Source organism: Dasypus novemcinctus, chromosome 21, assembly GCF_030445035.2.
Source record: "Dasypus novemcinctus isolate mDasNov1 chromosome 21, mDasNov1.1.hap2, whole genome shotgun sequence".
Lineage (NCBI taxonomy): Eukaryota > Metazoa > Chordata > Mammalia > Cingulata > Dasypodidae > Dasypus > Dasypus novemcinctus.
Genome location: NC_080693.1, coordinates 71,574,323 through 71,587,178, shown reverse-complemented (window position 1 = coordinate 71,587,178; position 12,856 = coordinate 71,574,323). Strand labels below are relative to the sequence as shown.

Sequence of the window (12,856 nt, the reverse complement as noted above, 5' to 3'; positions counted from 1 at the left end):
ATATCTCTCTTTCATAAGTGAATTACCAGTGTTTCTATACTTGGAATACCAAACATTAAACATGGAGCTATTTCTAGCAAGCTTTTGGGGGGAAGATTAAGATTGTACTATATACAAGGTTGCTCCATCCTGTGTATGAAGCAGATATGATTTTTGTCTTAAGTTCCTCTCTTTTATATTTGTGCTTTAAAAAAATACTACCTTATTTAATGTCATTAATAAATGTTTAAAATGTGTCCTACAGATCATTTAAGTGGTTAAGAACAAAGTAATGTGAAAATATTATAGCCTCAAAGAATTCTTAATGTTACAGTCTGATGATGTGCCTTCATATTAAGTTAGGACACTTTTTAAAGGATACATGATGTGTCTGTAATAATCTCTGAAGAGCCTGGAAATAAAATCTCTGCTTACTTCATAAAAAAAATACATGGGAACCTCTATACCTTTTTAATGTAACATTTTTTGTGATCTATGTATCTTCAAAAAAATACAATTAAAAAATAATGGGGGTGGGGGTGGGAAGTGGGGTATATGGGAACCTCTTATGTTTTTTAATGTAACATTTTGTGTGATCTATTAATTTAAAAAAAGATCATTAAAAAAAGTCACAATGAAAAAAAAACACATACACTGAAATACCACTATCCACTCTCAAGACTAGCTAAAATTTTTTTAATTAAAAAAATTAACTGGGAAGTGGACTTGGCCCAGTGGTTAGGGCATCCGTCTACCACATGGGAGGTCCGCGGTTCAAACCCCGGACCTCCTTGACCCGTATGGAGCTGGCCCATGCACAGTGCTGATGTGCGCAAGGAGTGCCGTGCCATGCAGGGGTGTCCCCCATGTAGGGGAGCCCCATGTGCAAGATGTGCGCCCCATAAGGAGAGCCGCCCAGTGCGAAAGGAAGTGCAGCCTGCTCAGGAATGGTGCCGCACACACGGAGAGCTGACACAACAAGATGATGCAACAAAAAGGAACACAGATTCCCATGCTGCTGACAACAACAGAAGAGGACAAAGACGACACAGCAAATAGACACAGAGAACAGACAACCGGGGTGGGGGGGGGGGGAAGGGGAGAGAAATAAATAAATAAATCTTTTTTTTTTAATTAACTGACAATATCAAATGTTGGAGAGGATGTAAAGGGATGGAACTGGCGCACACTGCCGGTGAAAATGCAAATTGGCACAACCACTTTGGAAAACAGTTTGGCAGTATCTAATGTATCAGTTAGCTTTTGCTACATAACAAACCATCCCAAAAACTTCATGGCTTAAAACTACAACCAGGTTATTTAGCTCATAATTCTGTAGGTTGGCAATGTGGGCTGGGCTCTCCTAGGACAATGAATCTCATCTAGACTTAAGTTTCTGCTATACCAGCATGAAAGCTACCCCTGGATGACTGATTAAAAAAAGCTTTCAACGGGCCTTAATGAGAAGGCCAGAGTTAGTAGAATAGCCAGGTTTTCCACATTCCTCACAAAGAGAACAGAGCACTAAAAAAATTTTCACCCAGCTGCAAGAAGACAAAGGAAGGGTGAATGATTAAAAAGTAGTTACCAACAATTCCTTGAAAATTATAATGTTCCTTACAATTGTAATGTTCCTTATATTTGGTCCTTTAATAGGACACCAAATATAGTATTTGTCTATAACTGTTTAATCTCCACATCTGTTATCATGATCTCTTTTCAACTCTTAACATTGTTTTTGTCCTGCCTCTGGTTTCTAGATCACAATGAAGGCAAAAGAGTTCTCTATTTTACTGTTTGAAAAAATCCGGCTTCTATTTCATTGATCCACTTTACTGGTTTGGGGGGGATGGAGATGTATTTTTGTTTGTTTCATTCATTTGCTTTGACCTGGTCTGGTTTATTTCATTAAAATCTTTTTTAAGACTATAGGTATTCTCTTCAGCATTACTTTGGCCACAACACAGAATTTTTAATCAAAGTTTACCAATGTCCATTGCTAAACAGTCCACACTCCATTTTAATTACCTTTCATACACACAGCTATTCAGAAAAAGTGTTTTTATATTTTGTTTTTAATTTCAGTTAAAAACACAGAGGGAGAACTATTCTTTTTATGTTAATTTCTAGTTTTATTAAAAGGGAGGCATTTAGTGAGAATTTCTATATGCCCTAATTAGATCAGCTATAAATATCCCATGCGTGTGTGAAAAAAATATATATTCATATTCCATTCTTTGTCTTGGTCTCTCTTCTCTAACAATGCATCCTTTCACTTTCATTTTTTTAAAAGATTTATTTATCTATTTATTTCTCTCCCCTCCCCCCCACCCCAGTTGTCTGTTCTCTGTGTCTATTTGCTGCGTCTTGTTTCTTTGTCCACTTCTGTTGTCAGCAGCATGGGAATCTGGGTCTCTTTTTGTTGCATCATCTTGTTGTGTCAGCTCTCCATGTGGGTGGTGCCATTCTTAGGCAGGCTGCACTTTCTTTCACCCTGGGCGGCTCTCCTTATGGAGCGTACTCCTTGCGTGTGGGGCTCCCCTACGCGGGGAACAGCCCTGCGTGGCACGGCACTCCTTGCACGCATCAGCACTGCACATGGGCCAGCTCCACATGGGTCAAGGAGGCCCGGGGTTTGAACCGTGGACCTCCCATGTTGTAGATGGACGCCCTAACCACTGGGCCAAGTCCTTTTCTCCCTCTCACTTTTAGAAACTGCCAGACTATCATTTCAAAAATCAAACATCAACAAGAGCAATTTCCCCTTTTTTTCAGCTTTTTCAGCTTTTTCAAAAGCATTTTTTCAGCTTTTTCAAAAAAGTAATTTAAGGTGAATAATAAATTTAAGGCAGGACAAACTACATATAGAAAATAAAGTTGCTCTGCTAAGCTTCTAGATAGTTCACTCATCTTAAGCTACAGTTATAAATGAAAAATATATTCCTCCTGCAGGTCAGGAAAAAAACTGCTTCCTTCCTTTTCCCTTACAATGGTAAATAAAACCATTTACACAAGAGGATAATATATTGCTTCATGGCTGACTCCTCATGTGTAGCAGTAGAATACAATCATTTGTTAAATTCCTTAAATTAAAATTCACCCTTTTTAATATATAGTTTTGTGAGCTTTGATAAATGCATAATGCTGTGACGACCAAAATACAATCAAAATAGAGAACAGTTCCATCGAACATAAAAAAATATTCCCTGGTGCTCCTTACACCCTTCTCATCCAATTCTACCCTAACCTTAACCCTAACCACTTAGAAACTACTGATCTGCTCTTCATCCTTATAGTTTTATCATTTCCAAAATATCATGTAAATGCAATCAAACAGCACGTGGCTATTTTCTTTTTTGGTCTGACTTCCTTCACTTAGCATGATGCATGTGAAATTCATCCATTTTATTAAGTGAATTGATAGCTCAATACTTTTCATTACAGGCAAGTATTCCATTGTATGGATGTACCATACTTTGTTTATCCATTCTCCAGATGAGGAGTATTTGGCTGTTTGCAGTTTGGGGCAATTACCCAAAAAACATGTTTTTGTGTGAATATAGGCCTTCATTTCCCCTAGACAGATACTGAGGGGTGAGATATTTGGGTCATAGATTAAATATATGTTTAACTTTTTAAAAAACTACCAAGCTGTTTTCCAAAATGCCTGTACATTTTGCATTCCCACCAGCAAGAGACAAAAGTTCCAGTTGCTCTTCATCTTCACTAGAAGTTGCCACTGTCAGATTTTTGTTTGTGCCATTCTAGTAGATGCGTAGTAATATCTCATTATGGTATATTCTGCTCATCATTTTATAGGGTTGTTTTCTTATGACTGAGTTTTGAGATTCTTTACATATTATGAATAAAAGTCTTTTGTTAGACAGATGATCTGAAAATATTTCCTCATCTCTAGTTTTGGTCTCAAGGTAAGAGGCCTCATAAAATGAATTTCCTCTTCTATCTTCTGGAAGATATTGTGAAGAACTGGTACTACTTTTTTTTTAAAGGTTTCACCGAATTTGTCAGTGAAACCATCCAGGCCTTGAGTTTTCTTTGTTAGAAAGTTTTTAACTACAATTTCAATTTCTTTACCTGATAAAGAGCCATTCCAGTTATATATTACTTCTTGACTAAGTTTTGATTGTTGGCATCTTCCAAGGAATTTGTCCCTTTCATCTAAATTGTCAAATATTTAACCACAGAGTTGTTTGCGGTAATCCCTTATAAGACTTTGAATACCTGTAGAGTCTGTAGTGATATTCCACCTTTCATTTGTGATAGTCCACCTTTCATTTGTGATTTGTTCTCCCTTTTATTTTTAGTCAATATGACTAAAAGTTGACCAGTTTTATTCATCAACACCATTTCAAAGATAGAGCTTTTGCTTTCATTGATTTTCTTTACTACTTTTCTGTTTTCAGTTTCACTGATTGCTATTCTTATCTTTATAATTTCCTTCCTCTGGTGCTTTGGGCTTAACTTGCTGTTCTCTGGCTAGTTTCTTTAGATGGGTCTTAGATTAATGATTAAGGAGATTTATTCTTTTCTCTCTTGCCACTTTCAAGATTTTCTTTGTCTTTCAGAATTTTTACTATAATGTGTCTAAGTGTGGGTCCCTTTGTGTTTATCCTAAATGGGAAATCATTGAACTTCTTAGATGTAGAGATCCATGGTTTTCTTCAAATTTTGAAAGTTTGCTGTGAAATATTTCTTCAAATATTTTTCTACTCCTTTATCTCTCCTCTCTTTCTGATACTCCCATTATACATATAATGATGTGCTTAATGTTGTCATGTCCCAAATTTCTCTGAGGCATGTTCAGTTCTCTTCATTCTTTTTATCTCTGTTCTTCAAAATGCGTAACCTCTATCAATCTGTCTTCAAATTAACGGATTCTTTCTTCTGTTCAAATAAGCTATTGAACACCTCTAGTAAAATTTTCACTACAGTTATTGTACTTATCAACTCCACAATGACCATTTGGTTCTTTTAACCATTTCTGTTTTAATACTCTTTGATAAGACATTGTCATCATAGCTTCATTTACTTCTTTAAGTTTTGTTTCCCTTAGCTTTTTTTAGCATGTTTATGATGGCTGCTTTGAAGTTTTTGTGGAATCTGACATCTAGGCCCTCTAATAGACAGTTTCTCTTGCCTGATTTTTTTTTCTTCTTCGGTATGGGTCATATTTTCATGTTTCATCACATGCGTTATAATTTTTTTTGCTGAAAACTAGACATTTTTGGAGATATGCTGTAGCAATTATGGATACTGATCCCACCCTCAACCCCTGCCTAGAGCTAATTTTTGCTGTTGTTTGCTGGTTTATTTCTCTAGTGGTTGGTCATACTAACTTAGTGAAGTCAGCTTACCCCACACTGTGAAGTCCTTGGTGCCACTCCCCAGAGGGAGTAGCCTTGGGCATACACACAATGGCAATGCCCCTGGGATGACAGTGCTTTTAGCAGGGCTCCCTTTGATTGTTCCTTTACCTGATCTATTAAACTGTTGGTCAAATTTGGTATCACACACAGATGTCAGGCTCCACTAATTGCAGACTGATGGCTCTATTGTTTTAACAACGCCTTTGGGCATAAATTGCTCCACAGACTAACTCAATTAAATTCAGGTAGGGTAGTTTTCTGAGACCAGTCTTTAAGGACTGTTCTAACCCTCAAGGGCTCTTAACTGTCTCTTCCCCTAACTCCCTCTGGTGAACTCGCTGGGCTATGATTTGGCTTATTATGCCTAATTAAGAGGAGGGGCCAGGCTCTTTTTCTATTTACTTACCTCCAAAATCTCCATTGTTTTCAAAATATGGGCTTCCCCATATTTTGTTTCTCTGGAAAGAGTTTCTGATAGCTCTTTTCTTAAGGACTGCTTCTCTCCCTGTGAAAATCCTTAAGCCACTACTCTGAATATTGTGCAAGGACAGTACCCTCTTGTCTTCATGGTTTGCCTCTCCTGCTATTAGTTTCAGCCATATGAGCAAGCTGGGATGAGGGAAATCAAGGCCTCAGTATTTCCCCTTATGAGTGAGTGGGAGCTGCTTGGAGGGAATCTCCAACCTCTCAGCTGCACTCACCAGGAATTCAGCCTCTTCAACTCAGTCTTAGAGGGGATAAATGCTGGCAGCATGGCTCTCCCAGTAAAATTCTCCATCCTTTGCCTGGAAGCAGAGGGGAAACAGAACCTCATTTTCTTGGCCACACCCATCTATAATGGAACTGGGCTGGAAGCTGACCTGGAGAGGATGGAGGTAGGAGTCAAGCCTCAAATGCCATAGACTTTTGCTGCTCTTACTGAGTTTTCAGTAGATCTTCTGGAATGAATGTTTCTTTATTTGCAGTAATCCTTAGTACAATTTACAGAGACTTTAAGTGATTGTGGTTTTATAGTTTTCACCAGTTATGCTTGTTTCACCAGAGAGTAAATCTGTAAGCATTCCCAATGATGCCATCCTAGAAATGGAACTCCCCTTCTTCATTTCTACCACAGGTATTTAATGCTGTAAATTTCTAAGTCCTGCTTTACCTGTACCCCACAAATTTTGCTATGTTGCATTTTCATTTTCATTCATTTAAAAATTTTTACAAATTTTTCTTCCTCTTTCACCCATGGATTATTTAGAAGTACATTTGTTTAATTTCTAAAAATTTGTGGGTTTTCCTAATAAGTTCTGTTCTATTGAACTCATTTAATTTCCTCAAGATTGGAGAATATATTACATTGTGAGACTGTAAAATGTTGATGTTTGTTTGTTTTCCCAGGTAATAAATTCAGTTTGGTTCAGAACACATGTTCTGTCTTTACTTCTACGAAAACAGATCCAAAGTCAGTTCCATGTTCAAAGCCCTTACTATGTCTCTTGGGTCTGCCCCTCACATGCACCATTCAGAGTATCATCTGGGACTAGGGCAGTAGTTTAAATCATAGTTCAGTCCCCAAATGCAAACTTTGGGAAAATGCTATCAATGTTTTATGGCTTTGTTGATTTTTTATATGAATAAACAGTATTTTAAAAATTAGAAAACATTAAAGAAGATTTCATATTCTACCTTACACAAATTATGTTCACATTTTGAGTATATATTTCCAGAAATTTACTACGGAAGAGAGAGCAAGAATTTTTTTCTTCTCGAAATGTTAATTCTTTACATAAGCCACAACTATAGCTCTTTTTCCCTTAGGAAAATTTGCCTAATCCACAGAATCTGACACATTTAATCATTTTAGGAAAAGTATAGCCAAAAAGTTAAGATTAAGAATATCAAAATGTTCAGTTCTGTTTCTAAGATCACCACACAGTATGAAAATAGGTTTCTCTCCTACCCAGAGCACGAAATTGCCTAAAATACACTGTATAAAACAGCTCAAATGATTTAATGAGAATTATCCCAACTAATCTCATCTCAAAGCACTAATGAATGCAACACACATCTTCCTTGCCAGTACTTACAGTGAAATTACAATAGGGACTCATAAAGAACAAGAAGAAAAGAGAAGAGAAAGACAAGAGAAAAGAAAAGAGAAAAGGATGAAAGGGAAAGAAAAGAGACAACAAAATTAAGATCTTAAAATAAATATTTAATAGTATCAATTCAATTACATCATAACAATAACAATTTTTTTAAGTGAAAATTGGTCTTTCTATATATGGTCATTTTTCTATTAAGCCATCAGTCAGCACTGAACATCATTTTTAATGCTACAACGCAAAAACTTCATGCAATGGATGCTTTCAATTGTGTCAGCAAACTTATTTTTTCCCATCTCTTTGTATATCTATAAAAAGGGGAAAAGCATACAAATACCTGCTTAATGCATGTCATGACTGTGATTTTTGTTGAATATTAATGTTATATATTCTATTTCTGAAAGGAAATTCACAAGCACATTTTAGACAGCAAGATAAACATACTTATGACTTTTTCCTACAGTCTTAAAATTGTAGCAATTTAAAAAATAAATGAAGACATGAATAATCCTGTGTTAAGTAAAAGATAGAAAAGAGAAACAAATAAAATACAATTTTTAAAGATTTGCTCAAATGGATGCACATAAATGTTTTCACTATGATACATGAATCAATGAATAAAGGCAGACTATATCAAACCCTCCAAGCATGTAATCACTGAAATTAGGTTAAAAATAGCTAGCAACCAACAGCACTACAGTCCAGAAAGTCATGTCTGTGGTCTAGGGAGTTAGGAATGAAAAAAATATATATCTATATACAAAATATATTAACAAAGCAAGAAAGATCCCTCAAAACTAGTTTGAAAAATATAGTTTGAGAAATATAAAGATTAAGAAAAAAAATAATACAGGAGGGAAATTTAATTGCTGGGTTTTATAAATACGTCTCTGCTTGAATTATGTATTCCTAGAATAAATACTAACATTCTATGGGAGTGGGAAGGACATATTTGGGAAAAAAAATGCATTTAAAAAAACAACTAGAAAATTCAAATTCTAGAACATCTAAAGCATCAGTCAGAATGAAGGTGCTAATAATGATGCTAGCACTATAAAAAACGAACACTTAGTATAGAAGACAAATAACTAACTCTCACTATTAACCAATCAACCAGAGGAAAAAAGAAGGCCAATGATTCACCCTCACGCAAAACTAAAATCAAAACAAAAAACTAAGCTTTCTCATATACTGGACATTTATTCTACTGTAATCAAGAGATATAGTTCAGTCTGATAACTGCATATATATTATAAATATATACAAATCAAAGACTTCTACATTTTACACTGGTTGTATACTCTCTGAACAATAAAAATGTGAAACCAAACCCCAGGGAGGCCTAGTGTGATGGCATTACCTCAAAATATTTTAGATGTTTTGTTTTAACTGTATCACATGAATGAAGGGTTTAATCTTCTAACAGTTAAGTAATTCTAAGATGCACTCTCTGTGCTAGGAAATGAACATCAGAAGTTTCAAATGGCTAAGGGCAAAGGCAAATTTAAAAGGATAGCTCCAGAATTTTATTTTTACTTTGATAGTACTCTCTGGCAAAAGGAATTTGTCTTTCTGAGGGATCACCTGTGCTCTTCTCCCGCATCACTAACTCAGGACTTCCCTCCACTTGCAACTTCTCTTAGGCCTTCAAACTTGAAAATGTTTTCCCTTTGACTTACTCTTCTCCTCTTGTTACTGATATTATTTCTCTCTTCTTTCATTAGCATTCTACCAACATGAACAAGAGCCAAACATTGCTTTCATGTCCTAGCCACTTTCCCAACTTCGAAGAAGTATGGCTGTCGCCAGCCTCTCTTCATCAGCCCTCCTCGCTCTCTGTACTCTCAGAAGACGAGAAGTGTTCCAGCCTTCAGCTACAACTACCACCTCTGAAGTGTGACTCTGAAATAATGCCTCCAGCCCTAGAGTTTCGTGAAGCTCCTAGCCTCGAACTCCCCTATAAATCTAACCATCCCTTCAAACTCAGCCGGTCTAAAATAAAACTTTTAAACCTCTAATATGGGTTCCCCTATCTGACAGCCAATTAACTACCAGTGAGCCAACATTCCCCTTTTCCAGACCAAACCTTTAGGTGCTCTTCTTTTAAGCCCTACAATCAGTCACTCAGCATTTTAAAACTCTCTTTGAAATGTTTGTCCCTTCTATCCTTTCCATCTTCACAGAAATCACTAACATGGGATCTACTACAAACACCTTCTAATTGATTCCCTTCCTCCATTTCTACCCTCATCTAATATAACCTTCAAAATGTCACCAAGTCAATTTTCCTAAAGCACTGCTTTCATTAAAGACCATTATTAGTAGGAAGGTTTTGGGTTTTCAAAAACAAAAATCCCTAATGTCAGTGAAGAAGTCGGAAAAGGACAATCTTATGTACTGCTGGTTGAAGAATTAATTGGTACAAACCTTTCAGAGGGCAATGTACCAAAGCTGTAATGTTCCCTAAGAAACCAACTAAATATATATAAAAAGATTCTTGTAAGGAATGTTACTGCAGTATCACTTGTATTAGCAACAAAATGAGAACAACTTAAGAACCTAAAAATTGCAGAATACTTAAAAAACATTATGGGATAGTCATCCAAAAGAACAGTTAATGTTACCAGTAAAATGTTTATTGAACTTTAGTTGACTTATACCAAGTTTAAAATAGCACATCATAAAACAATATCAATACTATGATCCAAATTTGGTTTAAACTGTGTTCAATTTTACAAGCACATGCAGCAAGATATATAATAAAATGTTAGCACTCTAAGTGCTAAGATTTTGAAATATTTCCCTTCTCTGCTTTTTTTATTTCTCAAACTCGAAAATTACAAATTATTTCTGTACTAAAGAACAATGACATTGGTTTAAACCACTTTTCATCAAAGCATTTAAGCTGCATATATGAAAAATGGAATATGGGCAAGAAAGAAAAAAACCTTCAGGACTCACTATTGCCTAAAATATAAAAGCTGAATTCCTCCATCTAGCATTCCAAGCTATAGTACAGCCCAGCCTGACAACACTGCCCACTAATCCCCTACATAAATCCCAAAGAACCAGTCCTGACAGTTCTCTTACCCCACCACACCTTTCTCCAGGTCTACTCCTGCCTTGAACTCCTACCTACCCCCCTTTCCACCTACCCAATACCTCCATGCCCCTCAGCCTTTGTACATAATCCTCCTGCTTATCCATGAAATCTCTGGGAGGTTTTCTTTAACCCAAATGGCCTTGTTTCCCTGAACCTACCCTTTCCTCCCTGCCCCTAAATTCCCTACTTTCTGTACACATTTTGGTATTTCATCATAAATTGTCTTAAATCTCTTTTTAACTATTTTATGAATATATTTCTTATTTCACCAAGAAAGTTAGCTCATCAAGGGCAGGGACTACTTTGTGCTTCTTTGTAATGTGATTCTTCCTTCTGTTACCCAAAGACCTTCTCAGTGCTAACACAGTACTAATTGTCTAATGTCAAATAATAGTCACAGAATAGGATTAAATTAGTTCAGATATTATCCAAATACAGTATGATTCTACCACATTAACATATATATAAAATAAAACAAATAATTTTTTACCCCAAGATTCCAACTATTAAGGCGCACTTCAATGTCACTGTCATCCAAAGAAAGAGCAGTTTTTTTCGAATGAACTTCCTGAAATACAAAAGTAAGAGAAAGAGAAGGAAAGGGGAGGGAAGGAGGAAGAAGGAATGGAGAAATGGAAGAAAAGAGAAAAGAAGGAAAGGAAGAAAAAAAGAAATTAGGACAAAGCGCATGTCATTCGGCACAATCTGAGTTTTGTGAGCTTTTTTTTGGTAATGCTATATTGCCCTCAGAGGAAAGGATTATATTACAACTGAGTTAGAGGTGGCAATTCTGTTTATTATAGCTGTGTAGGGCTATGAGATACCTTCGCAATATATTCACACAGCAACTATTTAAAAAAAAATCAAAAGAATATTTTAAAAATTAATCCAAACTCAGCTCTTTAAGTTCTTTTACAAAAAAATTTTAATTGTGGTATACCATGGTAGCTTTAAAGAGGGGAGCGGGGGAAGGAATACTTGAAAAGATATGTTATTTACTCTCAGTAAAATTATTTAACAGGGAATTTTTCTGTTGAAGTCCAAGAAGCTCTTTGCTCTTAAATTCTCATTCATACACCAAATATGAAGAGAAATAAGCTTTGGATTCACATCATAAAAATACAATTACGTTGATTTCTTTACTTCTTAAAAACCAAAAAAAAATCATGCTTTGTATCTCATATAATTTATTATATTAAACATTTATAAGACAAAGTTAAAACTAATTAGCTGAGGACAGCCAAGGATCTATACCCAGAAAGAGACGGTCTTCAAAAAGCTCTAAAGGTTTAGAAAGGTAAATCTGTCAAACAATAATGATTATGCTACAGCCCCAAAAATCTATTTTGAAATCAAATTTGTTGATATATTTATTTCATCCTTTTAGAAAACTTCATTGTTAGTAAAGAAACTTGAGGCCTTTAAATTATCTGAAGTGATGAAAAATGCACTAAAATGTTATGCATAATTTACTGAGTTTCCAAATTTCTATTTAATAAAATGTTGAATTTCATTACTTACATATGATGCTAAGATTCATCATTGCTTCTTCTGGTGTTCCTCTGCCTTTTGTATGTTTTTCTTTGTAAACAAGAACTTCTTAAGTAATAAAATGTACCTACCTTGGTTTTATTTTGAGTAAATATAATGATTGACAGTAAACTCACAACTGCTGAAAACATACTGCCCTTTTACTAATTTTTTTTTAAGTACCAAACAACCACTGGAGAAAGCGAAATAAGTAACACTTAGAGCAATATGCGCTAAACCATTTATGCATCACACTTTCTCTCTCGTAGCTAAAAGCTCTAAGTAACCCAAGACGTGTCAGTCAGGCAATAAAGGCTGAAGTGAGCAAGCAAAGTTCTTCTTTCTACAAAGCTACAGGGAATGCACAATCGCACCTTGTTCAAATCAAACCTATGTTAAGCAGAGGCACAGTTCAAGCTATAAATAGTTCACCTTCATCAGAAAGGAGCATTACCTTCTTCACTACAAGTTAATTTGACTGCTTCTCAAGTTTTACGATCATTTTAGCTAATCATTTTATACTTCGAGTAAAAGGGAAAAGGAAAGCAACTAAAAAACAAAGCTTTTCAAAGTTATTCTTCAATGCGCAAAGAAACAATAGCCTGATTAGCATGATGCCTCAGAATCATTTGAAAGCGCAGAAGGATTCCTGGGGAATATACCAAGCACACCACTTTCCTTGACATCAGGATGGTAACCAAAATCTTCCACTTTTATTCACTGTCCATAAGCAATCCTCAGAACCTTGGCAAAGAAACTAAACT

The 12,856-nt window shown here is 35.6% G+C and overlaps 1 protein-coding gene across 4 annotated transcripts in view; it reads right to left on the bottom strand.

The window, feature by feature from the left end:
• Window positions 1–12,856, bottom strand: part of CEP112 (centrosomal protein 112) — a 575,007-nt gene that overhangs the window by 517,001 nt on the left and 45,150 nt on the right. For all 4 annotated transcript variants that reach the window (XM_058284590.1, XM_071210757.1, XM_058284587.2 and 1 more), the window contains exon 6: window positions 11,053–11,130. In XM_058284590.1, the coding sequence (XP_058140573.1) occupies window positions 11,053–11,130 (78 nt within the window). The remainder of the gene's footprint in view (window positions 1–11,052; window positions 11,131–12,856) is intronic.